At 52.5% G+C, this 27376-nt stretch overlaps 1 protein-coding gene across 3 annotated transcripts; it reads right to left on the reverse strand.

Moving 5' to 3' along the window:
- Positions 1-13505: 13505 nt before the first annotated feature.
- CCN5 (cellular communication network factor 5) lies at positions 13506-25988 on the reverse strand. 3 transcript variants are annotated; one of them, XM_024559285.3, is made up of 5 exons: positions 25704-25988; positions 25476-25569; positions 21333-21549; positions 16066-16320; positions 13506-14415 (listed from the first exon to the last, which is right to left on the reverse strand). In XM_024559285.3, exons 2-5 carry the CDS (start codon positions 25542-25544, stop codon positions 14216-14218), a joined length of 741 nt encoding a protein of 246 aa, XP_024415053.2. In that variant the 5' UTR covers positions 25545-25569; positions 25704-25988; the 3' UTR covers positions 13506-14215. The 3 variants fall into 3 exon arrangements, with proteins under 3 accessions (XP_024415053.2, XP_045050670.1, XP_053782617.1); XM_045194735.2 differs by having other exon boundaries at positions 25476-25583; XM_053926642.1 differs by having other exon boundaries at positions 25476-25596.
- Between the last annotated feature and the right edge of the window lie 1388 nt (positions 25989-27376).

A 27376-nucleotide genomic window follows, 5' to 3' on the forward strand; every position in this document is an offset into this window, starting at 1 on the left:
TGGAAACCATCAGCTGTGCAGTCACCAAAAACAGCAACACCCCAAGGCACCCCTGCAGCTCCCCTCCCTCCGCCTCCTCCCCTTCTTCCTCCTTTGGGAAGCTGAGAGGGCCTAGTGATTTTCCTCTGTCCCTTCTTTTGCTGAGGCCTTGGATCTTCTTCCACAGCTTCAAGGTTGGCGGCTTTGAGGACAAGGAGACAGGTGACCCCAGTCCTTGTGAGGCCCTGGATGCCTTTAAAGCACTTTACGTCCTTTATGAATGTAGATTCTTCAGAAAGTTTGAGAGCCGGGGAGGCCTTGCCATCCCACATCAGGGAGAAGGAACGGGCTCAGAGAGAGAGGACTGTCATCTGAGGCGGCACGTGGGGGGGGCAGAGGCTAAGAAAGGACGTGAGTGTCTGGGTGAGCCAGACCTCAGGTCCATCTCGGTAAGTGACTTCACCTTTCTGAATCTCGGTTTCCTCATCTGTGACTCGGGGGTGAAACTCTCTGCCCGACAGTGTTCCCGCGAGGACTGAGGGAAAGTGTGAAGACGCACTCACTCAGCACAGAGCAGGTGCCAGGAAGTTAGCAAGCTGTCCCCACCCAATTAGTTTCTTCCTTTCCTTTTCCACACTGCTTATTCCCCAGGCTCACTGGGATCTTAAGGCATTGATTTTTATAGTTTGAATATAGTTCAGTAATTTTCCTGAAGGGCAGAGGGCTGGGCTATTTTCCCCAGTCAGGTCTCTCTCCTAAAATACTGGATTATTTTGACCTCAGGGGACAATAGGTACCAGCTCCTTTGAGGTGGCAGCTGTGGCCGTTTGGCAGCCCGAGGGTCATTTAGGGATGCGGCTTTCAAGAAATTAAAAGCCCCTTCATGCTAATTTAGAGAATGTTATTGTAGGATTTGGGGGCCTCCCAGTGTCTTCCAGATGCTGGGAGACAAGCCATGTGGTTGGGGGCACCCAGACGAGATGGAGCCTTGAGTATCGCCAGGGAAACACCAGAGCCATGCCCAGTATGAGGGGCACCATTGTCCCCAGGAAGATGGGATATTATCAGGGGACAAGTGACAACTGTCTGAGGGAACAGCCAGGGCTGCTCAGAAAATTCCCGCCATGTGTTTGTGGGGCCCTTGGGAGTTTGTTCTTCAGCCTCCTGAGGATGGACATGTTTGGGTTAGTGGAGATACCGAAACCTTTACTCTGGGTAATAATTTTTTTAACTTTTTATTCATTGATTCCAGACAGAGAGAGAGAGAGAAAAGAGGGGCGATGCTCTGACCAACTGAGCTACCCGGCCAGGGCTACTCTGGTTAATACTTAAAAAAAAATACGTTATTTATTTATTTTTAGAGAGAGGGGAAGGGAGGGAGAGGGAGAGAAAGCTCGCTCGGCTGCCTCCCGCATGCCCCCCACCGTAGCCTTCACAGCACTGGGCACTTTTAGCCCCACTGCGCAGAGGAGAAAGCCCAGCGCAAGGGCTGTGGTGCCCTGGTTGAGGTCAGGCTGTGCAGGGCAGGAGCCGCCCCGTCCTGCTGCCAAGCTCTTGCTCCTAAAGGCCACGCTTCCCGAGGAGCTTAGCGATGCTCTGGCACAGGATGCCACGTGGCGCTCCGAGGTCAGCCAACGCTGACAGAAGCCTGTCCCTTTCTCCAGGCACCGTGGTGGATTGGAATCAAGAGATGTCTGAACGTCTTGATTCGGGGGCAGGGTTTGCATTTCTGAAGACGCTGTGGCTGCAAAGGGTCAAAGCAAAGACGCAAAAGCACCCGAGACCCAGACAAAGGCGCGTGCTATGTTAGGGCAGCACAAGCTGCGCTGGCTGACACGGTAGCTACTAGCTCCAGGTGGCCGTTTATGTTTATTAACTGGAATTCAGTTATCCAGTCACACGAGACACATCCAGTGGCTTCTACGTTGGACAGGCAGCCATAGAAGAGCTCCAGCCCTGGCTGGCGTGGCTCAGTTGGTTGCGCGTGGTCCTGCAAACTGAAAGGTAGCCTGGTTCGCTTTCTAGTTGGCACATAGGCTGTGTGCTCTGCCCCTGTCGGGGTACTTGCAGAAGACAGAAGGCCACCAATCAATCCTTTTCTCTCACATCAATGTTTCTCTCCCTCTCTTCCCCTTTCTCTAAAATAAAATAAAATAAAATGAAAATTAAAGAAAAAAAGGCTAAGACCCAGCATCACACCAACCCTCCAAAATATCTTAAAAAAAAAAAAAAAAAAAAAAGAACAGCTCCATCATCACAGAAAGTTCGATTGGACATTGCTGAAATCAAGAGTGGACTTTGCAACTAGATGAGCTGGTTTTGAATTGTGGCTCCAGCCCTTACCTGCTGCTATCCTGGGCCCTGGTTATTCACCTGCAGAATGAGGGTAATAATCCCGTAGAAGCCCACGTGTCCAGCTTAACTGGACCAGGGATTAGTCTGTTCTCTGAGTGTGGGGCTAATTGGCTTCTCGCTTTGTCCTCCTGCTGCAAACTACACCCAGAAACCACCTCCTGCTTTCCAGGTTTGGTTGACTTTAAGTGGAATAAGATTCCAAAGGCACCTGTGTAGACATTTGAGTGCAGATCCCTCTGGATTCCCAGGGCAACTTTTTCCCAGATCATTTGTAGTTGTTTGTTCTCGCCTCATCTGACAGTATTTTTTAGCAACTCATCTTTGTTGAGTCTCCACAAAAACAAACCTCTTCCTCTTTGCACTCCTATTGCTTCAGTTTATGGAACATCTAATGAAAGTACATCAGTGCAGTGTAGTAACAAGTGTGGCTGCACAAGCTGGTTGGGAACAAGCCCAACAGAGCCTTGGCAGATGTGCCGCTCGTCTTAGCTCGGGTTGCTATAACAATGCTGTCGACTGGGTGGATTAAACAACACAGGTTTGTTTCTCATCGTTCTGGAGGCTGGAGGTCTGAGCTCCAGGCGCCAGCAAGGGGAGGCTCTTGGAGAAAGCCCACTTCTTGGTTTACAGCCAGCCGGCTTCTCATCTGCGACTCACGCGGTGGAGGACGGCGAGGGGAAGCAAGCCGGCTCCCATCTCTTCCTATGAAGGCACTACTCTCATACATAAGGGCTCCACCCTCCTGGCCTCACCTGAAGCCATCACCTCCCTGAAGCCATCACCTTGCGGATTAGGATTGGAACCTATAAATTTTGAGGGGTACACATTTTCAGTGTTCAGTCCATAGCACCATCCCCTGGGAGGGTGTGGAAGGAGGCAAGGATGCCAGAGAGGGGCCTGCCAGTGGTGAGCGTTCACTACATCTGGGGCAGGAGTGGTGGATTCAGGCGGACGGAGAGCACTGGTTAGCCTGGTGGGGGCGTTAAATAGACTTTGGTAAAGAGACCTTCTTTGTCACATTCTGTCAAAGATCATAGAGTGGAGTTGTCCTGTGGAAGATACCTGTCCAGTCAGAGACTACATTTCCCAGCTTCCTTTGCATCCTAGTAGGACTAGTCTCCACCAATGAAAAGTGAGTGGTAGTGGTGAGTGTCTCTTCCAGGTGGGGCCTTTAACAAGCAGGTGAGTTCTCCCTTTCTGCAATCTGGATGCAGCACGCCCTGAGGTCCAAGAGGATGGTGGAGCTGTACCATGTAAGTCCCCTGGCTCACCCTACGAAGGAATGCCACCCTCCTGCCAGGAACACCTGCCTTGGAATATTGTGTGGATAAGAAATAAATTTGTGTTATGTTCAGCCACTGAATCTGGGGCTTATTATAGCAGCTACCATTACCCTAATTAATAAACTTACTTACTAGGGCTGTTGTGAGGATTAAATCCAGATGGCATGCATGTAACAGACTTGTAACTGGGCGTTTTCCTCTGTCTTATATTTTCAGTTAAAGCCCCAAAGCAAGGACACAAGGTGCTGAATGCACACAACCCCCCCTTGCAGAAAGCCACAGACACACCTGGAGGGACTCTCTTAGGGACATCATACCTCCTTAGGGAACCCGATCCCCTCTCCCACAGCCTCCATAATGAGAAGACTGGCGTTTGAGAATGATTGTCTAGAATAGGGAGGAATGATACACCCTTTCTTCTCTCTCGGGGGAAGAGAAAAGGGCGCTCTGCTTGTTCTGACAGGTCCCACTTGTGGAGATTTGGGGTTCCTGCCAGAGGGTGAGTATCTGATTCTGTGCTTGTCGGTCAGGCTTGCAGGTATGCCTCAGTACCCGTCTGTGCGGGGAGAAAGTGCTTAGAGACGGCAGGGCGGGTGGGGGGCATCCTTCCCACCCACCATTGGGCTGCATAAGAATGGATGAGCTTTCCCTGAGCCAAGTGGGTGCCAGGCCGGTGTCCTGTCCAAAAGAGATGGTCCTTTTGCTTTCCAGGAAAGAGGGCCCTGGCAGAAACAGGCTGTGAAGTGTACTTGTGGAGACAGGTCCGAGAGAGGTCAGGGGGTCCCAGATCTCCCTCTAACGCCAGGACACCAATACAAACTACTCATGTGGTCCAGGAGTGCCAGCCTTTGCACACCTGCCACACAGAAAGACTCCATCTTCCCGAGAGGACTTGAAATAGCGCCTGCTAGGTTTTCGTCCCCTGTCCTTCGCTGCTCCTTCTAGGGCCTCATAAACAGGAAAAGCTGGAACGTAGAAGGCGGTGGGGGGGGGCATGGGAAGGACCCTCAGACCGCTCTCAGTGCTGCAGAAGACTGTACGCAGAGAGTAAGGGCAAGTTTCTGGAACCAGACAGCCTGGGTTTGAGTCCTGTGTCCATAACTTACTAGCTGTGTGACCTTGGGCAAGTTACCTCACCTCTCTGGGCCTTAGTATCTGTAAGATACACAACATTGTGAAGTTCACCTAGTTAGGCTATTCAACAGTTTGTTAAATTAAATAACAATGCATTCTTGAGGTGAGGGGTCAAGGTTGATTTACAGGGAGCGTTAAACAGAAAATGATTCATTGTTCAAGCTGAAGTAAAAGGCCCCGGGCAAGAGGACAGATTTGATTGAACGTGTTCAAAGGCCCTGGTTGACTAAACGCCAAAGCCATCTGCGCGTGCCCTTCACCAGATTCAGAGTATTCAGTAAACCGGTTCTACATGTCAAGTGTTTCGCCTAGTTCGGGACACATGAAAACCCTCCGTGCACGTTAAATATTTTGATTCAAACTCATGCCAGGTCAGGAATCAAATCCTCTCTAAGCTCTGTGAGTTTGGAGTGATAATAGGAATGACTATTTTTATGGTGGAAAGCAGTGATTCTCATACTTTTTGGTTTTCAGAAAATCACCATGTTTCATAAAATAATTGTGAATTCAAATAACATCGCCAAGTCTGTTTGCAAAGTAAGCGCAATGGAAAAAATCCACAAGTAGTATTTATACTCCTCCTTGTTTTAGAAAAGAATGAGTTTTGCAACCCCCGAAATTAGGAAGGTCCCAGGTTCAGAGTGAGGGACAGCGTCAGATGGAACCCATTTCCCACCGTGAGGTTCTACCGTCGCCCTTGTTTCCAGCGCCGGTTCTCTGCCGCTGTTGGAAGACCTCCGCTGTAAGTCACCAGAGAGCCCGCAAGCACGCAGACTGTTGCCCCCGTCAGTCCTCGTGACCGCCCTGTAAGTCTGAAGCCTAGTCTACGCTTTCCCTACGGGGATATCAGCGGTTCCGAGAGGTTAGATGAGTGCTTCGGGTCACACAGCTGGAACAAGGAATTAGCCCCGGGCCCTGGAGTCTCGGTGTTCCTAGAAAGAAAAAAAAAAAATACAGCAGGTCCTGGAGTAGCATTGTTTTGTTCAAAGCAGTTCCCTTATAACATCGGTGAGAGGATAAAAATGAATTCCCTGCTGCGGCCACTGTCTGCATGGAGTTAGCCCGCGCTCCCCATGCCTGCATAGGTCTCCTCCAGGGCCTCCGGTTTCCACACGCATCCCACCCACGTGCCTGTGGGGTGAATTGGTGTGTGCACCTGGTCCCGGTCTGAGGGAGCATGGGTGAGAGCGAGCCGGCCCGCGATGGGAATTCCTCCCGCCCAGGATGGGTCCTGCCTTGCACCCCGAGCTGTGGCTACAGGCTCCAGCCACCGTGACCCTGAACTGGAATAAACAGGTTGGAAAATCATGATGTTTCTTGCTTTTACTCATCTTTCTTAAACGTATGCGTAGCTCATGTGTATTCAATGTGTAATGTTAGAAATGTTTTGAGTCTTTATTTAGAAGTTTGGTGATATTTTTGTGACCAGAAATATGCCAGAGGAACTAAACATATTTCTGTCCTTTAATCGCTGGGTCTGATTGGTTTTGTCGTCTCACTTAAAGTCGCAGTTTCAAGAACCTATGCACGATGTTAGGTGAGGACTTACAAGAGTCTTTTCCTCTGGTCTGAGTAAGTGTTGGAGGGGCCTCTGTCCTGTGTGGCCACCCAAGGACCCAGGCCCCTTCTTTCTTGTGCCTTGTCCTGCCCTAAAGCAGAGATTCTTACCCCAGAGACAACAGGCCCCCAAGGGATCTGAGGATGGATTCCTGAACTTGAAGGGGAACATAACTGCATCTGTACCCTGACTTCCAGCTGGCATTCAGCGCTTCCTTCAGTTATGAATGTGGCAACATACTTACTGTCGCCGAAAGGAGTCACAGGTATTTTCATTTCACATGGCAGTTATAGCAGAGAGGTTGACAGACCCTTTATTCTATTGCCACCTTAAAATGATGGTAATTAGACCAGATCTTGGTGTTTAATGTTAATAAAGAAGCGCATCTAAAGACTATCTCACTTTTTTAAGTTACCATATGTCAGTAATCTGCTTCCTTGGTCATCCCATGCATCATATTTTATATATTTAATATTACCAGTCTGAGAAGGAGGTCACAGACTACACCAGCTGCCCAAGGAGTCCTGGGGTCAAAAAGAAAAGGTAAGAACTGTGCTGTAGAACCTTGGAGCCCTGCCCCGGGTCCTCTGTCTGAGACCAGTGGGTGGAGGCAGCGAGCGAGTGTAGAGGATTGTGAGGGGGGGATGGTCCAGATCTGGGGTCCTATCCCTTGGCCAGACCTCAGTCACCTGGCTGGGAGATGTGGTCTCTCTCTGGATGCCCAGGAGGAAAAGGGAGATACTGTACAGACCAACCAGCCAGCTTCTGCCCAATTATCACATCACTTGCAATGACTCAAATTTAAGGAGACGCTGGGACCCCTTGTCTTAGTGAGTTCTAGCAGGGGGGTGTGGGAGGCAGGCGCTGGACCCCAGGGATCCACCTTGCTCCTTTCATCTGCAGACAAAATACAAGTCTGGCGTTGCATGGAGGCTGTGCAGGGGGCTGTCGAAGCTGCTCTTCTCAGATCCTTCTGCTGTTACAACATGCTGTCTGCTTTGTGCCCCTAAGAATCCACAGTCCATTGAGGGGTGCTGATAAAATTAGGACAAAATCCTTGAAAATACAACTGTAGTTCCTGTGCGTGCAGGACTTTAGCGTCCGCCAAGCACCCTCACAAGCCGCTGCTCACTCGGTCCTCCCTGCAGCTCTCGAGCAGAGCAGGGCCAAGATGTTCGACTCCACTGTGCAGAGTCAGGAACTGGGCTCAGGAAGGAGAACTAGACACTCAAGGTCACATGCTAGAGGCGGAGTCAAGGCTAGAACCCAGGCCTCAGTCACCATCCAGCAGGCATGTAGTAAATACCTCCTGTGTACCAGGTCCTGGGCTGGGCTTTGGGGACATGGGAATGAATCAAAAATCTACTCAACTTCTAAGGTGCAAAGTCCAACATAAAAGTCAAGAATAGACAAGTGATTACAATACATGACTGTATACAATTATATTTGTTGTGACTCTTTTAATTCAAGCAATAGGAACCCAAATCAAACTAGTTTAAGTAATAAAGAGAATTTATTAATTCACATAACTAAAAAGTGTAAGGATGTTTGGCTTCAGGCATGGCTAGATCCGGCAGCTCAAACACTACAATGATTAAGGAAACATGAAGAACATGACTATTGATATGAAATTTTAAACTACATTTGTCATTTCTTTTTGAGATCCAGTTAAAATGTGTGAGAAATCTGGCCAGGCTGGTAAAAGGACCCAGGGGGACTTTACATTGCACAGGGGTCGCATTGAGACCCTGGGCTGACCCTCTGGAGTAAGGGTGAGACAGTGTGGCTGCCACAAGGTTCTGAAACCTTGGGCTTTAATGGGGTTGAGAGTGGGGCATGGAGCAGGAATCAAGAGAGGAAGGAAGGAGGACAGGACGTGAATGGGAGGTCTCAGAGACAGAAGGATGCAGGAGGGTAATTGGAACATGGAAGTCCAGTCCTTGAGGTGAGAGGGGGGTGAAATCAAAATCAGCCACTTGTGTTTGACCCCCTGCTGACTTCAGGGCTCGAGAGAAGCAACTGGAGAAGCTCATATTAAGTAGTGCCCATCCGACAGAGTGGATGAAAAGACCTAGCCTAGTGATGAGATTGGAACCATTTTTATGAAAGCCAGTGGTGAGGGGCCAGAAGCCAGCGAATGGGCTACAGACAACAAAGAAAACAGTTGATGGGGCCACTAATAACTAGGCTCCTTGGCCAACCTCAAGGTGTCCGAGAGGCCTAGGCTCTTGCCCTTGGGTTCTCCCTAATATTGTAATGAATACAGTGGAAGAGGGAAAAAGATGGGTTCTTGAGAATTAGCTAAATCACGACCTCATTGCTGAGAATGGGCTGTAAACCCTAGAACCACATTTTAGCCGTGAAGTGGCAGGTGGACTTTTTGATGGCACATCAAACACGGTGGCCATATGTGGCCTTACCTTTCCCAGGTACCCCCAGTGAGGCTGCTGGAGGTGCCCCTTGGAGAGGACTCTCCACCTCTTGCTACCCGAGCAGCTGGGATGCACACGGGCTGGTGGGCTGCACCCTTCTCAGCACTAGACAAAGGACCAGCGTGTGTGCGTACTGACGGGAATGATCTGGAAGAATGGGAGAAACGGAAGATGTGGGAGCAAGAGGGGCAGAATGGTAGGAGGAGAGCACCCGGGCAGGGGAGAGGGGATGGGAGCCAGGGCACTGGGCTGATGGAGAGTAACCAGGGGTCCTCCAGGGGGTGCACAGACGGTGCCCCTGGCAGAGGGCACAGCCGGGGGAAAGGCCTGGGCCAGAGCAGGTGGCCCTCTGAGCTGTCTGGTGTGACTGGACACAGAAGAGTCTGGAAGGCACAGCAGGCCCGTGAGTCATGGAAGGGGTCTGGACTGAACCCAGGGGCCAATGCTGAGCCTTGGAGGGGTTCAGGCAGAGTGACATAACCAGAATTGTGCTCCAGAAAGATCCTTCTGGCTTCGCAGTGTGGCCACTGGGAGGAGGGAGCTGGACTGTGGGCAGAGGGACCAGAGAGTCATCCAGGGGACAGATGGAGGTGGCCTGGCTCAGGGCCCAGTAGGGACCATTATAGGCATCTGTTTAAATAATATTTTAAGAAAGCTGTTGCACTGGTCACAAATAGAAAAGAATCCTATGCCTAGCTCTGTCACTGCCTCACTCTGAGACGGTGGTCAAGGCGACTCCCTTCTCTGAGGCTCAGTTTCTCCATCTGTGAAACAGGAGGAGGCAGCTGGACCCCAGGCTTGGAAGGCTCCTCCCATAGCGGTGGCCTCTCCGTGGTTCATGCACCAAAACGCCACAGGGGGGCAGCAGGGCACCACTGTTTTCTGCTGATTCTGGTACACAGGTTTTAATGAGGTGGAGGGTTTATTAAAACACAGATTTATGGGCCCCACCTCCTGGGTTTCTGTGAGTCTGGGTTGGGCCATGAGATATTTGCGTTTCTAACCAGGTCCCAGGCGATGCTGATGCTTCTAGTCTGGGAACCCCACTCTGAGAAATACTGAGGTTGAGGATCAGGGGTGGTGGGGCAGGGGACGGTGGGGGCGGTATGAGCGCTGACCCACACAGACGTGGCACGGGGAAATCATTGTGAACTGGGCAGACACTCCCACCTGTCAACTACATCTTTACTTTTCTAAGCCCCATTAAATCCCATTTTAAAAAACGAGATATATTATTTCACTCATTCGATAAGGCCCGAGCCTGGTTCTGTCCTGAAGTTCTAGGTCCTGGGGGTCCGTCAGTGAGCAGAGCAGACCGAGTCTGGTGCCTGCGGAGTTCCGCGACAAATAATGCACGTTGTTAGTGAGCGCCTTAGTGTGCTCGCAGGCGGTATGTGCTGCATGCATCTGGGAGATTAGAAGAGAGTGGCCGGGGTGGGTTCTCAGGGAAATGGTGACTTGTGCCTCAAACTTGAAGAGGTCAAGGGGATGAGCCGCAGGGACCTCTGAAAGGTGATGTCAGGCAGAGGCAACAGCTTGTGCAAAGGTCCTGAGGTGGGTGCACATGTAATGCGCTGGAGGAACAGCAAGGAGGCCAACGAGGTGTAAGCCACATGAGCAGGGGGCAAGTAACGAGGGCGCGGGGGCTGCAGGGGCTGAGTGGAGGCTTGCAGGTTGCGCGGAGGTGCTTCTCAGAGGGAAAAGGAGCGGTGTGATGCGGTCTGGTTTTCGGCAGCCCTCTGGCACACTCTGTAGGAGCGTCAGTGGAAGCCGGCAGGGCAGGGAGAGAGGCTGCAGCACTCGTCCGGCAGAGTGGACAGTGGCCCAGCCAGTGGGGGCAGCGGGGTCCAGCCGGGGCGATAAGGGGCCGTGCACACCGACATACACACGTTCTCGTTTTCTCCTCCCCTCGGTAAACATCCCATCACTCACTCCGCCCTCCCTGCAGGTGACTCAAATCCTTGACCTGAACTCTTTTCTGTGTCAGACCTGACCCACCCTTGATGTCCAGCCATCAAGGGTGACTGCTTCCTCCTCAAACTCAAGCCATCTAAAATGCCCCCTCCCATCCACCACCTGTAGGGCTCACCTTTGCCCTCCTGGTTTCTGCCGATGGGCCCGGTTCTCCAGCGGAAAGAGTGGGGATGCATCTGGTGTCTCGTGTCCCCTGCTCATCTTGTCCATCCTTCAAACGAGATCCGCAGGCGTGGTCAGGCCCTGCTGACCCTCCCCTCCGCTCCTTCCTTCCTGCTCTCACAGCTTCTCCTCCAGGTCCCGGGCCCCTTAGCCCTGAGGACTGTGGTGGCTTTCGTCATTGCAGCCTGGTGGCCAAGAGTGTAGACTGTGGAGCCGGCTCTCTGGGTTTGAATCCTGGTTTTGACAACTTTGAACTGTGTACACTTGGGCTACTTCCTTAATTTCTCTGTACCTCAGTTTCTCTGTCTGTGAAACGGGCATATTTATACTTACAGGGTTATAGTGAGGGTCAAGTGAGGCATTGCAGAGAAGATGCTTAGAGCAGAGCCTGGTGTGCGGTTAGAACTCAGTAAATGTTAGCTCCTAGTTGATTATGAATGCAATGCGTGTCTACTGAGCACCTATCATGTGTCAAGACTTCCACTACACTGGGAGAGCGCCTGACCCGGGAGAAAGGTCACAGGCCCCAACCAAACAATTCTACTTCTGAATGTATGTTCCACAGAAATGTTTACCGATGTACTAGAATGTTTACAATGCCCTATTCACAATGGCCGCGAACTGGAAACTACCCAAATGCCCATGGAGAGTAGAATGAATAAATAGAATGTGGTGTGTTCGTACAATAGGATATTGTTTAAGAAAGAATGCGTCATTGTGACTTGCAACAACGTGGATACACTTCGAACGCCATGGACACAAAGTACAAATATAATGGGAATGGCCCGGCCCGTACCTCTGGCTGTGAGCTTCAGTGGGTGTGGCTTGATTTTCACCTGGGGACTTTTGTCCCCCAGTACCTCCTCCTCTTCTCCACAAATGAGGAGATTCCCAGGCCTTGCCTTCTTGTCCCTCTGTGCCTCGGAAAGAATCACGGAAGCAGGACAATAATAGCTTATGTTGAAGGCGAACGTAGAGGAATTACTCACCTGATATACTTCCAGTACTCCCATGTAGCCAGTACTCACTCTTCACTGTGGTCCTCTAGTGTGGGCACAATTATTTATGCCCATTTTACAGGTGCGGAAACTAAAGCACCAAGAAGTCAAGTCAAGCTAATAATAGCTAAAACTTTTATTTAAATCACATAAGACTCCCAACAGCCCTCTGTGTTGACTACTGCCATTATCCCCATTTGAGAGAAGAGAAAACTGGGGCACAAAGAGCTCAAGCACCCCGCCTAACCTCACAGGAGGAACAGCAGAGCCAGAGCCGGGCAGGTTGGCCGAGCCCCGCTACACGGCTCTGCTCGCAGCTGCTCATGTGTGAGGTCGTGGGTCTGCAGTGAACCTGGCCCAGAGTCCAGCACCGCAACCCTGGGGCTACTCATTAATCACCCGGAGCCTCAGTTTACCCATCTCTAAAAGGGGAACAGCGAGAGCATTTTCCCTTTGTAATGTTCTGAGGGTGACCTGCAGTTATGTGGGTGAAGCTCTCTGAAGAGAGGGCCCTGTAGGAATCCTTCAGTGCAAGTTCATTGTTCTCATCCTCGCTCTCTGCTCTCTGCTCCCCTCATTTCTTGGGTTATTATCAGAACTTTTCCCGGCTACGTGTTCAGAGTTCACCCACGCCGACCCCTGTCCACCAAAACACTCAGCCCAAGACCGTAAACATGGACTAAAATCCCATCCCAGCTGCTCTTGGACAGATCGCTTTCCACACAGTTTCCTCGTCTGTGAACCAGAGTCAGTTCTGTTTTGTGAAGATGAAGTGGCTCCAACACTGGCTGTGGTTCTCAAACTGGGGTACCCGCAGGATTGGAACCTGAGCGGGCAGGTCACTTACAGCCTTGTGGGCGGGACTCGCCTTTGCTCTCAGGCCCTCCATGCGCTCCCCTGCTCTGCTTTGTCTCCGGGCTCTGCATTCTCAGGCTCCCTCCCCTTCCATCTTCTCAGTAGGTTTGACCAATGGGAGGCCCTCCTGGAAACTGGGGGACGGGAGAGAGCAGAAGCTGGGGTCTATCCTCCCCACTCCTTCGGCTTTTTGTAAGGTCTACTTGGCTGCATCACCTTGGGGGCTGCTGCTCCCAGCACACAGCCCCGCTGGGGTTCCATCTTCTGCTGGCTGGTTCCCCGACTTCTGGGCTCTGCTCTCCCTTGGCCACTCCATCCCTCCACCCCTCCACCCCAGGGCTGCTATTGAGCCAAAGAAGCCATTCATTGAAGAGTGCCTACTGTGTGATTCTACCAATGTGAAGTTCAAGAACAGGCAATACTCATCTGTGGTGATAGAAACCAGGTCAGCGGTTGCCTTCAGGGAGCGGAGGGGATGAGCAGGAAGGGGCTGGAGGAAACTTTCAGAGATGCTGGAGTTGCTTTACACCTTGGCTGAGGTGCGGCTTACATAAGTGTGTACGTTATAAGGACTCGTTACACCATATGCCTAAGACCGATGTGTTTAACTGTGTGTTTTCTACTTGAATCCTGAAGAAACAAACACTTTTTATTTTTAAACAAACACAGTAGGTCACAGAGGAGCCTATAAACTTAGAGGTAAGGTGTTTTTGTTTTGGGGTTTTTTTAACAGTAAAACATGAGACTTGGCACAGAACTTCACACTTAGGTCGGTTTATTTCAGACCAAGCTCCCCAGTCCCCAGAGGACACCCTCCCCTGCTTCTCTGGAGTCCAAGCGTGGACCTACCCGTGCCTGGCTCAGCGCCTGGCACATCGCAGGGGCTCAAGAAAGAGTAACTCTCACTAGCACACGTTGAGTTAATAGGTCACTCCAAGGCCTGTTTTCTGACTTTCTCCAAGGCAGTGATTCCATCGTTCGGTTTTCACAAAGCATTCATTCGGCCCCTGAGTTCTGCCCAGGCTGGGGAGGGCCTTCTCAGGCAGCGTAAGCCTGGCACCCAAGTGCGTGCAGAGGCACCTACCTATTCAGGGACATTTCGACATCACCCCTGGAAAGGATGCAAGCAAGTCAGAAGGTCTGTGACCCTCTTCACCACACCCCCAGAAAAACAGCCAGTCCTGCCCAGTACCTGCCTGAGACGAGAGATGGTTGCCCACCTCCTGGAAAGCTAATAGATGCACCTGTTTGATAAAGGCCGTGTGGAGGCTGGGAATGGACCAGAAGACCCTAGAAACCAGGCCAGCCCCCCAGACTGGGAGTTAGAGGAAACAGGACTAATGAATGCCACCCTGCTGTATCTTGGTCCAGACAGACCAGGCTGCTTGTGACCATTCTTGTCCGCCAGGGCCCAGGTGGGGGGCCCAGGTGGGGGTCCCGGGCTGGATGGTTGCCAGCAGCCAAGCTTGCCTGCTGGGCCTGGCTCTAGAAGGCACTGTTTAGTGGGCAGGGCCCAGGTAGGCACAGGCGGCGCTGGGTCTCCAGTCGGCAGAAATGGTTCTGGTTGGACACGCGGGTAGTCACACCCAGCCCACAGGTGGTGGAGCAGGGGCCCCAAGCTGTGCTCCATTCTGGGCATGGGACCCCAGGAGGTGGGAGAGCAGCCAGGCCAGAAGACTGGAGTCCTGCAGGGGAGAAAGAAGGGTCAGCACTGTGAGGTCAGGACTTGGCAGCCACCTCAGCCCACGGGGCTATGGTGTGATCGATCTTGGTCGCATTGCTTAGCCTCTCTGGACCTCAGTTTCTTTCTCTGTAAGTGTCCTAATAGTTGATGGTTAGGACTGAATAAAATAATGGTGGGGAAGTACGGCACCTGGTACTTGTAAACACCTCCTAAATGATGCTGCTGACCGGGACTATCCCCCCAGAATCGGGGGGGGGGCTTCTCATTTTACGGGGAGGCTGCGGCCTGTGTGTCGTGGGACCGGGTCTTGGCCACGGGGATGCTAGTGGTTCCAAGGCTGTGCCTGGAACAGAGTGGCAGGTTCACCAGGGTCTAGCTTTTCCTAGACTCCCCAAGTCATCTTCTTCTCTGCTAATATGTTGGTGTCCTTCCTTCTGGTCCTTTAGATGGGTGGATGTCAGCCAGGGGCGATTTTGTCCTCCAGGGGTCCCTTGGCAATGTCTGGAGGCATTTTCGTTTGTCACAGTTGAGGAGGATGCTCCTGGGATCTAATGAGCAGAGGCCAGCAATGCTGCTAGACACACTATGGTGCACAGGACGGCCCCTCCAGTTACCCGGCCCCCATGTCAGAGGTTCCGAGGCGGAGAAAACCCTGTGTTACGTGCATACGTGTGCAGCACGTATGGTGTGTGTATGTGCATGTACGTGCAGACACATAGGTATGCACACTCATAATGGAGATAAAGTTGCACACACGGTGTCCTATCCTGCATTTTCTACATAAGGCGAACCCGTGGCTGTCTCCTGGGGACTCGAACAGGGCGTCACACTCTGTGTTCGGGGGAGTGACAGCCGCCACCCGGGCACTGGCATAGAGGCTTTACTTGTATTCGCCCATCCAGTCCTTGCAACAGCTCCCTGCGGTGGATGCTCTCATTTTACAGTTGAGGGGCCCGAGGCACAGAGAGGTGAAGCAACTCTCTCAGAGTCACACAGCTAGAAAGTGGTAGAACTGGGCTCAGAACCTGGGCCGACTTCGCGCTTCACCCACCATGCTCTACTGCCTCCCCTGTGGCACCGTCATCTGTGGGGCCAACACCCTCTTTTCAGCTTTGAAAGCAAATCACATTTGTATAATAATAATTTTTATAAACCCGCAACATAGCAACAACAACGTCTAGGCCCATGACCCAGGCTACAACCACCTTGCTCCATCCAGTTTGGAGTTCCTCTTCTGATAAGCCCAAATAATAGGATATTAATATTATGTATTATATAATATTTATGGTCCATAAATATATGCAATACATATCAATATACCACAAGTGTAATAATAATATAAGTATAATCTACTTCGCTGTGAAATGTGCGAATTTGGTGCAAGTATTCTAACCCCCTTTCCCCTTCTCCACGCTGCCAGCAATTCTGAATTTTATTTGTTTATGACTAAAACAACGTACTTCTACCACCGTCTCTTGTTTTGTCGGTTTTAAAGAGGCCTGTGACTCTCTACTCCACTTTCCCACGTCTCCTCAGCCCCCCACCATCTGTCAGTAAAACCTTCCCTTTGGTGTGTGCAGGGGTCCCACACCTCACAGGCCCCGCCCCTCCAGCCGCCCCGCCCCGCAGCCTGGGCCAGCCCTGCACTCACCTCGGGCCAGGAGGGGCTGGACCCCCACCACCCCTGCCTGGTCGCACACCCACTCGGGGCAGCACTTGCCCGGGACCTCAACCCTCCGGGGGTGGGGGCAGTCCCAGCTGGGCAGCCGGACATCCTCGCTGCACAGCGGCACGCAGGTGAAGCCCCCGTCCTCACAGCGGCAGCGAATCCTGCAGTGGGGCTGGAAGGTCTCCCCGTCCCGGTACCGGCGGCCGTTCACCTCACAGCTGCCGTCATTGTCTCCCCCTGCGGAGGAGAAAGAGGGCCTCCGTTCGTGACCCCCAGCTTTCCCCCGCACGGCTGTGCCAGGCACATCCTCCACGGGAGCAGCGCCCTTAAAGCACCTGAGCACTACACGGGGCTCCAGCCTGGCGACTCGCACCCCGGGCCACGGCCAGCCTGCCCTGGCACCTGCGGGAACACAGCCAGATCCTGGCACAGGACTCGCAAGAAGCCTGGCCTGGTTTGAGCCCCTTTCTTAGCCCTGGACCTAGGCCAGGCGATTTCACTTCTAAGACGCTTCAGTGTCCTCTCCCGCAAATGGGTTACAATGGCACTTAGTGGGGTGGGCAAAAGTAGGCGTGAGGTTGTGATATAAATAATGCAAGAATAAACTCTGTCTCATGTACTCACAGCTGTCAATTTACTTTCGCCCGCCCTGTATCTCGTGGGGTTGTGGTCTGGTCTAAACAGAATGCGATCGTGCATGGAGAGAGCTTGCATGTCATGAAAGCAACGTAAAGGAGACATTAGTCCCTAGCTGCTCTGTTGTTGTTGGCACAGGTGTGACAGATTGATAATAGGTAGCAATGACATGCACACTGAAACTTCATGCACCGACTTTCGTCGTCCTTCTGCTTGTTGTTGTCATAATTGTCGAGTCGGGGTGTGACTTGCTGGCTGTGTGACTTCAGGTCAGTTGCTTAACTTCTCTGAGCCACTGGACCAATAGCAATGATGAGAAGAGTAACCTCTACGTTCAGTTCCATGAGATAATTTGTACACAGTATGTAGCACAGTGCTAAGCGTATAGTCGGGAAACACTTTAAAGGAAGTCCTCAAGACATGGGCATTTTTAGCACTTCCTCTGCTAGCCTGGGGCTGAGAGCGTTCACCCTGGCACAGCCATCTCCTCTGATGACTGCCTGGCACAGGGCCCAGCACAGAAGAGACACTGATAAAATAGTTCTGACTCCTCATAATTCCAGAGATGTACAGTGTGCCCCTTCTGTGTGCCAGCCACTGTGCTCTTAGTAAGGGCTAAGACACAGCCCTTGCCTGGAGAGACTCGGGGGCCAGGGGGGGAGACAGATATGAAAGTTATTTTCTCCGTGGTACAATAACTTGTCCTGGAGAGCTGCATGTGAGCTGCTCAGGAAGTACAAAGACAGGAGCAATCAGGAGGGCTTCCTGGAGACGTGGGTGTCAGTTCAGCTAGGCCTCTGGGAAAGGACTTGTTAGCAAGGAGGTTTTCAGAGAAAAACCTCAAATAGGTCCATATACGTGCAGGAATTTTGGAGCCAGGTAGACTTGGGTTCAAACCCCAGTTCCCCACTTGAAAGCTGAGGAGCCTGGGGTAAGTTATGTCACCCCTCTGAGCCCTGGCACCCTGCTCACAGGGCCCCTGGGAGATTAAGTGAGCTAGTGCACTTAAAGCATCTCGCCCCAAGGCTGGAACATAGCAGATGCTCAATAAATGGGAGTGGGGATGTTTCTTCCTGTGGGGGCACAGGGCCAGTGTCAGCTCTCTCTCCTTGCTCCTTCCAGGCCACAGCCCTTTGGCTTCAAGTCCAAACATTTTGGCTTGGACCATGTGGCCACTGTTTTTTAGAAACAGTGGGGCAGTTGCACCTCAGCCCCTATCCCCAGCCTGGCCAAGCCCTGTCTCCCAGCCCTGGTGCCACAGCCCTGGGCCTCTTGGTCACTGAGATGACCTGGTAAACAGAGGGACTGTTTAGGAAAGTCAGCTGGAGGATGATAATTTTAGCAAGGTTTCCTGGCGCCTCTCCTGGGTCCTCCAACTCAGAGCTTGCTGGGTGCAGGGGATGAGTCTTGGGCAGCCACTCCCCAGTCCTGGGGCACCAAGGCATGGTCCCAAACAGCACGAGGCACCTCCAAACTTACTCGTTCTTGGGTCTCCCCAACATCCATCCACATACACACACACACACAGCCGCCCAAACTCCACAACTCCTTCCAGACCCTCTCCAGTGCCCCTTTGGCCAGCAGTCTCCCCAAAATAATTTCAGAGCACAGTTCTGTCACCTGGTGACTTCTGCATCCTTCTTCCCCTCTGAGAGTCTCTTGCAGGCAAAGGAACAACGTGGGTATTTTGTTTTGTTTTTGTTTTGGTTTTGGTTTTCTTTGCCTTTAGCTACTTGCATGCTGTGTGGTCCTAGGCAGTTGATTTAACCTCTCTGAGCCCTAGTTCCCTCATTGGCAAAATAGGGGTAATAACAGGACCTACCTCATTACTAAGGCTCAAATGAAATCATGTGTGTCAAGGGCTTGCTCACAGCACATGCTCAACAAATGGTGCCCGTTACTGCCAGTCCCCAGTACTGGAACTATTGTTATCATTCATTCATTCAATGATTACTGAGTGCCTGCTATGCACCAGGCACTATTCTAGGCATCTGTGATTCAGCAATGACTCAAACAGGCAAAAATCCTGCCTTCATCAGAGCTTTTGCTCTAATGGAAATAAACACAATAAACAAGCATGTAGAGTTTATGATACCAGATTAGTGCTGAAGAAATAAAGGAGGGCAGGGTTAAAGAGTGGGGCAGGGTTGTGAGTTTTAAATGTGGTGATCATTGTGGAGGGAACTGATCATCTGGGCAAAGAACACATTACGGAGAACAGCAGGTGCAAAGGCCCTGAGGTGGGAATGCGCCTGGAGCATTGAAGGCGCAGCAAAGAGGCCAGTGTGGCTGGAACAGGACAGAGAGAGAGAGTTAGATTAGAGAGTGAACTGGATCAGGACCCTGTGGGGCCTTGTCTGTCACTAGAAGGGCTTTGCCTTTTACTCTGAGGAAATGAGAAGCTGTTGGGGCCTTTCGAACAGAGGAGGGGCGTGATCTGACTTATATTATCTGACTTTGCACTACTCTGTTAGGAGTAAACTAGGGACAGAAGCAGGGAGACTTGTGGGACTGCCCCCAAATCCAGACAGGTGATGATGGGGTTCAGACCAGGGTGGTAGCAATGGAGGGACTGAGAATGTCAGCTTCTGGAAATCTTGTGAAGAATTTGCTGGTGGACAGTATGTAGGACGTCAAAAATGGAGAGATGTCAAGAAGGACTCCAAGGCTTGAACCTGAGCCAGGGCAAGCTGAGCTGGGGAAGCCGCTCGTTTGGAGTGTGGGAGATCAGGGGCTTGGTGTTCCCCACCAGAGCCGAGACCGAGTTCAGCCCCTGTGAGGTCTTAGCTGGCTCTGGCCCACCTGTGGGGTCCGTCGGCTCCCAGCCTCTAAATTTAGTTCAAATCATTAAACATTCATGCACACCCACCATGTTGCCCAGCCAGGGCTGGGAGTGGTAGGAAGGAACAAGGACCAAGTAAATCCTTGGCCTCCAGGTGAATCTGAATCAAGATGGAACTGGAAAAGCCCCTTAATGAAGTTCTTGGTGATAGTAGTCACTAGGTATCAAGCACAGTGTCAGGCAGTAGAGCGATGGATACTAAGATTGAGGAACCAGCTTTCTGAGTTCAAATCCCAGCTCATCTACTTAGGAGCTGTGTGACTTTGCACAAGTAGCTTAACCTCTCTGTGTCTCCTTTTTCCATTTATAAAACAAGGATAGCATCAGTACCTACCTACTTCATAGGGTTGTCATGAGATTATATGAGGCAATATTTGTGAAACCCTTGTGCCTGGCACACGCTAAGTGCGGCGTGATGTCAATAAGTCTGCGTGGTCTAGTGCTTTACACGTGCTGTGGCTAATCTGAATACCAGCCTTATAAGCTGCTACTTGCCTCATTTCTTTTTTCAGGCACATTTTTATTAGCAATCATCTGTGAGTTTATTTAACAAATTGCCCCTCATTATTATACTTCTCTAATTAAATGAACTTTTTAATAAGGATTAACTAAGAGTAGCTTCTTGTCTCTAAGTTCTGTGCCTTTGCTTGTTAACAGGGTTTTTCCTATAGATGGACTCATTGTCCATGATTCATGGGCCCCTCTCTCTCGTTCTTATTTTTATAAAAATGTGACATGCACATAGATGCAAGGGGCCAAATGCTCTGCAAGGCTTATTCTGAGAGAAAGAGAGAGAGAGAGAGAGAGAGAGAGAGAGAGAAGGAAGGGAGGAAGGGAAGATCCCTTACTTCTATTTCTCTAAAGCAGTGGTCAGTGGTTCTCAGTTGGAGGTGATTTTCTCCCCAGGGGACATTCAGCAATGTCTGAACACAGATTGTCATAACCTGGGGGAGAGGGTGCCACTGGCATCTAGTGGGTAGAGCCCAGAGACACGGCTAAATGTCCTACCAAGCACAGGACAGCCCCCAAAACAAGAATGCTCTGGTCCCACATGTCCCCAGAGCAAAGCTGGGGACCTGACCTAAAGCATCAGGGCCCCCGAGGCCCAGGAGGTGGCGGACGATGAAGGGTGCTCAGGCTCACTAGTGAACACAAACTCCGAACTCAAGCTGTGGGCTCCCTCTCCAGGGGGAAGACAGACAGAATGTTGCCTTAGAGCCTGTTGGGCCAGGTCCCAAGCTGTGTGATATCGAACATGTCAGTTAATATCTATGAGCCTCAGTTTCCTCATCTATGCAATGGGTCTGGAAAGACTTACTTCATAGGATTATTGTATGATTTATGTAGCAAGTGCTTAGCACAGTGCCTGACATATGCTATGCTCTAAATAAGGGGTTGCACTTTTATTTTCCCAAAAGTATTGTGAAGGTCCTGAGAAGGGGGATGATGACTTCTGGCTAGAACAAGCTGGGAGGGCTTCTCGGGGGAGGAGGTGTTTGTGTTTGGCTTTGCAAGTTGGCTATGATTTGGACAAGTAAGAATGGGGGGAGGCTGTTCAGGTGGTGGCATGGTCATAGGAAGTACAAGAGGGAAGAAGCAGGGAGGGGGCCTCGGGAACTTTGGGTCACCAGGCTTGGCTGAAATGGATGATGTACCTGACATGAGGGTTAAAGGTAGGGCGAGGAGGGTTTCCCTTTGACTGAGGACACCATGGCCTTGACCACCCCTTGCCTCCAACCACACCCTCCATCAGTCCCGCAAACCTGCTTACAGAGGCACACGGCCCCCTGGCCGCCGGGTCCTGCCCTGAGCTGGCAGACCAGGCCCTGGCTGGGGTCACAGACGTAGAGATGGTTACAGGACTCCCCGAGCCGCCGTGCACACACCCGGCAGCAGTTGCAGCCGTCCAGCACCAGGGGCACCCCCAGTGGGCACTGCGGTGGTGGCCAGGGGCAGACACATGGCGTTGGGCACAGCTGGGCACACACCTGCAAAGGGAAAGAGACCTCCCTTAGCCATGGTCTTTCAAGGTGGGCAGCGAGACCCTCACAATTGGCCACCACTCTGCCAGGCTGGACTGTGTGGGGTCCACACCTTGGCCTCAGAATCACACAGACCTGGCCTTGAACCCTGGCAGTCCCATGGTACTCGGTGTGGTCATAAACATGGACTTGGCACTAGAGTTCCAGTCCTAACTCTGCTCCTCAGCTGAGTGATCTTGGGCAAGTTACTTAAGCTCTCTGAGCCTCGATATCCTCATTCGTAAAAAGGGGGCAATAGTAGTACATTCCGCATGGGATTGTTTTGGGGAGCACTTGCAATGATGGCTGGGAACCCCCCAGCACAGGCCGGGCATGCAGCAGATGCCCCGGGCGCTTAGCTCTGCTCACCGTCATTGTAGATTACAGAGACGGGCTGCGGCCCTGCCCCCTAGGAGCTTCCAGAAGGCAAAAGCAGCAAAGTGAAGGATTAAAACCACAGGGTCCTATACTTTTCCAGCAGGTGGACTGGAGGCACTTATCTTGAGGGCTGAGTCAATCAAACAGTACCATGGAGGTTTTTGATCTTTAGAACAGTCCAGACTACGTTGCTGGACAAACATCGAATCAACCAGGAATCTTGGTAAAATGCCGACCCTCAGGCCTGCTCTGGGATTTGCCAGATCAGAACTTCCACAGGCAGGGCCCCAGGAATCTGACTTTTTAACAGGCTGTTCAGGGGCGTCTGAGGCACAGCCGGGTCTGTGGTTTCTCTGCTCTAGTCTAACCCTTCCCCCTGCCGTGTACAGATGGGGCACCTGAGCGTCACAGCACGGAAGGGACTTGCCAAAAGTTACAGTGTGTTCGCTGCAGGACTGGGCGCCTGCTTCTGCACTGATGACCCAGGGTCCCAAGGCTGGGGGTTGACTTTTCCTGTAATAGGGGAGAGTCGGAGCCGGGACCCACACCCTGGGGGCAGGGTCAAGGTGTCAATCAGCTCAAGTGTCCCGACTGCCCCTCCCCACTCAGGACAGACAAACAGCCAAACCAGAAGCCAGATGCTATGGGCTCCCCGTACGACCAGTTGAAGGTAGGGACCAAGAGGTAGGCATGATTTAGGATAGTTCCAGTGGCCCCATCTGTGGAGGGCCAATCTTTAGCAGAATCCCTGGGGGACTGGCACTTTTGTCCAGAGGATAGAAGACTTGCAGGTTAGTGAGACGTATCCCCTCATATCCCCTCATATCCCCTGTGTGGCCCCAAAGCAGGCAATGACACACATTTGCCCTGGTTCCCACCTTGTCCCCCCTGCCCCCTAGTCTGCGAACATGCATTCAGTGACTTGAAGTTCCCACGCTGGCCATGAGGGGGTGTCCCAAATAGGCTGACCAACTTCTGGCAGAGGGGAGGCGGGGGGGTGTGTCTCAGAGCAGGAGGGCCTCTCAGGCCTCCCATCTAAAACGGTGCTGACAATGGAGGCAGGTGTGCAGCCGTGTACCTGGGGCCTTTCAAGGTGCGAATTGCAACCTTTGCAGGAATTTCAGGCAGGGGACTGGGTGACACTGAAGAGATTCAAGCCAAGATGGCCTGGCCTAACCTCGCTCCTCAAGTGTGGTCTGGACCGGGAGCAGCAACACCATCAAGTTTGTTGGACATGCAGCCTCTAGGGCCCTTCTTTATGAATCGAAATCTGCATTTCAATACATCCAAAGGTGATTCCCGTGAAATTGATGTGAGAGGCCATTGGCTGGCTGGAATTTGGGGTCCCCTGCCAAATCAGAGGCTCAGCTTCCTTGGTTAGTGGGAAGTGGGGAACTCTACCCAGAACTGGCCCTTGGGTCCCTCCCCCCTGAGAGCAGGGGGGCCAGGACATAGGACTTCTGCTCTGCACCTGGCTTCCCACTTTGGCCTCTTTCTACCCGGCCAGCTCGGCAGGGTCTGGGTGACAGGACCTGATACCCAGGAGAGGCTACTCTTGATATTGATGACCATGGCTGACATTCACCACGGGCTCACCATGTGCTGAGCCCTTTGACATCCTAATTTAAGTCCCTGATGTGGGTACTGTCATTGTGCCCATTTTAGAGATAAGGAAACTGAAACTCAAGGCAAGGTAGTGACATCTCCAGTAAGAGGTAGAGCCGAGATTGGAATCCAAGTTCCTGGGAATCCAAAGCCCGGGCTCTTAATTGCCAGGCCCGTCTCTTGTTCTCCGGGGGCTCTGGTGCCAGTTTAGCTGCTGCCTTAGTTTACCCACTTGTTCAAGAGGAATAAGGACAAGTCAGGGAGGGCATTTCAGCATGCCCCAGGAGAAACATGCCCTCCCTTGTCTCCCTCTATCTCCACACCCATCCTAAGGACTCCATCCCTCTGTTCAAGTTGCCCCATCACACCTCGGTCTCCCTGGACCCTTGCTGGGGTCGCTGGGGTCAAGGCTCTGCAGAGCCCTGGACATGGAATCTTCTGGGTGAGAGTTGAAATCTGAGTTCTACCACTGGCTAGCTGTGTGACTTTGAGCACTTCCCTTAACTACTCTGTGCAGGGGGGGGGGGGGGAGCTGTTTCCTCCTCAGTAAAAAGAGGTAGAGACCACCGGTGTTGGATTAAGTGAGGTCATGGACAGCTCTTGTCAATGTGACTCTGTTTACAGGTCTCTGTGCCCGACCTCTGTCCCTAGCCCTGAGCCCAGGAGCCTGCCTGCCTGCAGGACACGGCATTCTGTCTCTGAGAGTGCGGAGGCCTTCCACATTTGTGATGACAAAGTCCCTGCGTTCTGTGTAGGAGGCTGCCTCCCTGGGACCCGGGAGGAATGAAGGGGCGCACAGCAAGTTGGAGACAGCTTCATTTTGGTTTTCCAATAAGTCCTGGGCCCTGAACCCCAAGTTCCCTGCTCCAGCTACCTCAGCCACCCACCCTGGCATTGTAGGCTGCCCACCCCCTTTGGCAGAACAGACAGCAGGATGGGGGTGCCAGTAGGGTTCTCAGGCTTCCCTGCACCACTGCTTGGGATCTGAAGGGAGAAACTCCTGCCTGAGCTCCTCAAAGGGGCATGAAAATACCATGAGATCATGGCTTGTGGTGGGGCCAGTCCCTAAGGAACTGGGGACTCGGCATTCACTGAGGAGATGACAGGGCCCAGCAACTGCAGCCGTGGTCCAGGTCAGGGGTGAAGAGGCACAAACTGAAGTCCCTGCCCCATCCCCACAGACCCAGGCCTCTCCTGTATTCTACCTCTTCTATTGCTCTGACGCAACTTGCTAGCCCTCTCTGAGCCTTCTTGACTGAAAATGAGCTGATGGTTCCTGATAGGGGTGTTGGCCATGTTAGACAAATTAGATGTTCCATAAGCCCTTTGAAAACTGTCCCATAAGGGAAAGCCACTATTCCATGGAGGTGTCTCTCTGTCCCCTCTAGCCAGGATCAGCAGGTCACTCACTGCCTGAGGACCCAGTAGCATTAATGCCCTTGCAGTATGAACTTTCTGGTGAGTTAGACACCAACGTGCATTCAAATCCTGGCTGGTTGTTAGGCCAAGCAGGTCACGTCTGGAGTCTCATTGGTAAGGAGCACACGCCCTTCTGCTTTGTAGAGGGTTGTGGGGCTGGGTGGGAGTCATAAAATCCTCTTTTGAGCCTTTGCCATGTGCCAGGTCCTCTGCTAAGCACTTTAGATGAATTATCAAAAGTGATCTTCACAAAGACCTCATGAACGGTGTGCCCATTCCACGGAGGAAGCAGCCGAGGCTCAGATAGGAGAAGGGACTTGCTTGAGGTCACACAGCAGAGGCAGCTGTCTGGGCACCAAGGAGGGAGACCTGGCTGTGCCCGACGCGGGGCCCTGCCGGGATCCTGCCAGGGTCCTTGGCAGTGACTTCACACCTCCCCCACCACACCCAAGAAGCCAGCAGTATGTTTTGGGGCTGCGGGGCCCCCTTACCTTTGAGAGGAGGCAGAGGAAGGAGAAGGCCAGGAGGTGGGTCTGAGGTGTGCCTCTCATGTTAACCATGTCCCCCACGGAGCCAGCTTTGAGCCTGGGAGGCAGGACCTGTAAGTATGTTCTGCAGGCTGTGAGGTCACCCCCTCCACCCCATACACACACACGCGCACACACACAGGTCTTTGCATTCCTTGCTCCTCACCCCAACCTCAGCCTCCCACCATTTACCTGAAGGTGAGACTATGGAGGCCACCAGGGGGTGCCTGCCAAGGTGTGCGTGTGTGAAAGCCAGAGCCCCTGTCAGCACCAAGAGCCTGGGACGGGCTGGCAGGGGCCTCTTAGCTCCTCCCAGCCCAAGAGGGCCTCCCCACGCCTTGGCTGTAGCTGCTGCAGCCCTGCCCAGACCCCCTGCCCGACCCCGGGGGGCTGTGGATCCAGGAAGTGCTGGGCAGACACCCCCTAGCCGAGCTGACCCAAGTCCTCCTAAGTCCTGTGGCCCGGTTTCTGGGCAGCTTCAGAAGGCCTGCGGTTTCTGGCAGGAGGATTGGCAGCCACCCAGAGGCGGGTGTGACCCAAAGCAAAACTTCCCTGGCGGCCTGTTTGCTTTTGGCAACCAGGGGCCTCCCCAGGGCCTGTTTTCCGGCCTCTGGCAGGCGGCCGCGGCGGAGGAACCCGCGCGGGCTGGGCCTATGGTGTGCCGGCGCTTGCCGGGCACTAGGAGCTGATCTGGACCGGCGTTTGCTGAGCACTAGGGGCTGGTGTGGAAGAACCAAGTCCGTTTCATGTACTTCAGCCATCTCCGAGGGCCCCCTGCAGGGCCTGGATACACAGCACAGACTTTGGGTCAAAGCCCAGAGTGGGAGATGCCCGTGAGAAAACAGGTGGAATTTCTGGGCGCATCAAGAAGGGGTCCTTGTTGAGACAGAGGGCAAGGGACGGCTTTCTGAAGGAGGTGCCTTTTCAGGCAGCCAGGGAAAGGTGGAGTGGGAGAAGACAGAATGTTCCAGGTGGAGGGAACAGCATGTACAAATGCCTAGAGGTGGGAGAGAGTGTGGTATGATAGCATTGCCTGTTCTAGGAGCCGCAGGTGCCCGGGGGTAACTGGAGCTGACTGTGAGGAGGGGTATGGTTTCCTACATGGGGAGCAAGAGACCCAAATTCAAGCCACCAGTTTTTTGGAGACATCTACAACATTCCGGCCAGTGAGGGGTGGGGGATGTGAAGGCGAGAGCTTTGGCCGCAGACTGTGGCAAAGATAACAGAGGTGAGGTCAAAGGGTGAGTGGGGAAGCCTTTGGCCCCCCACAGTTTCCACCAGTACCTCAAACCTGGACGGAGCTGGACGGTAGAGGGTTCCAGAATGGGCAGCTGATGAGGAAGAAGAGTGACTCGATGTCGGTGTCAGACAGAGGGACTTTTCATCAGAGGGGTGACACCCTCTGGGTTGCAGTCTTAGGGGATGAAGGATGCCAACCGACACTCATTGGTGCCAACTCAATGCCAACAGGAGTCCCCAATTTGGGAGGCAGTGAAGAAGGGGATTTTGTTCAGTGCAAAACAGCTCTACTGCGCTGTGACACGGCTGTGACTACGGCAAGGCTGTGAAGCCGCCCCAGGGTCAGGCCCCTCTCCCACTAGAGCTCAGCCAGGGAGATAGTCTTCAGGCTTTGGTGGAAAGGAACTGTCCAAGCTAGAGGGGAGCTGGCTTAGGTGGATGGGAGTCCCTACCCTGGTCCCTGACTGGTTTGTCCTCATGCAAATGAGGACTCGAAATCTTCACAGTTTGATTGGTCCAAAAGGCACTGTCCTGATTGGTCAGAATAGAGCTGCTCTGATTGGCTAGAGCTGTGCAGCTCTGATTGGATGGAGAAAGCCTCAGTCCTAGGGGTTAAAATAGGATTC

The sequence above is a fragment of the Desmodus rotundus genome, chromosome 6, assembly GCF_022682495.2.
Source record: "Desmodus rotundus isolate HL8 chromosome 6, HLdesRot8A.1, whole genome shotgun sequence".
NCBI classification, from domain to species: Eukaryota; Metazoa; Chordata; class Mammalia; order Chiroptera; family Phyllostomidae; genus Desmodus; species Desmodus rotundus.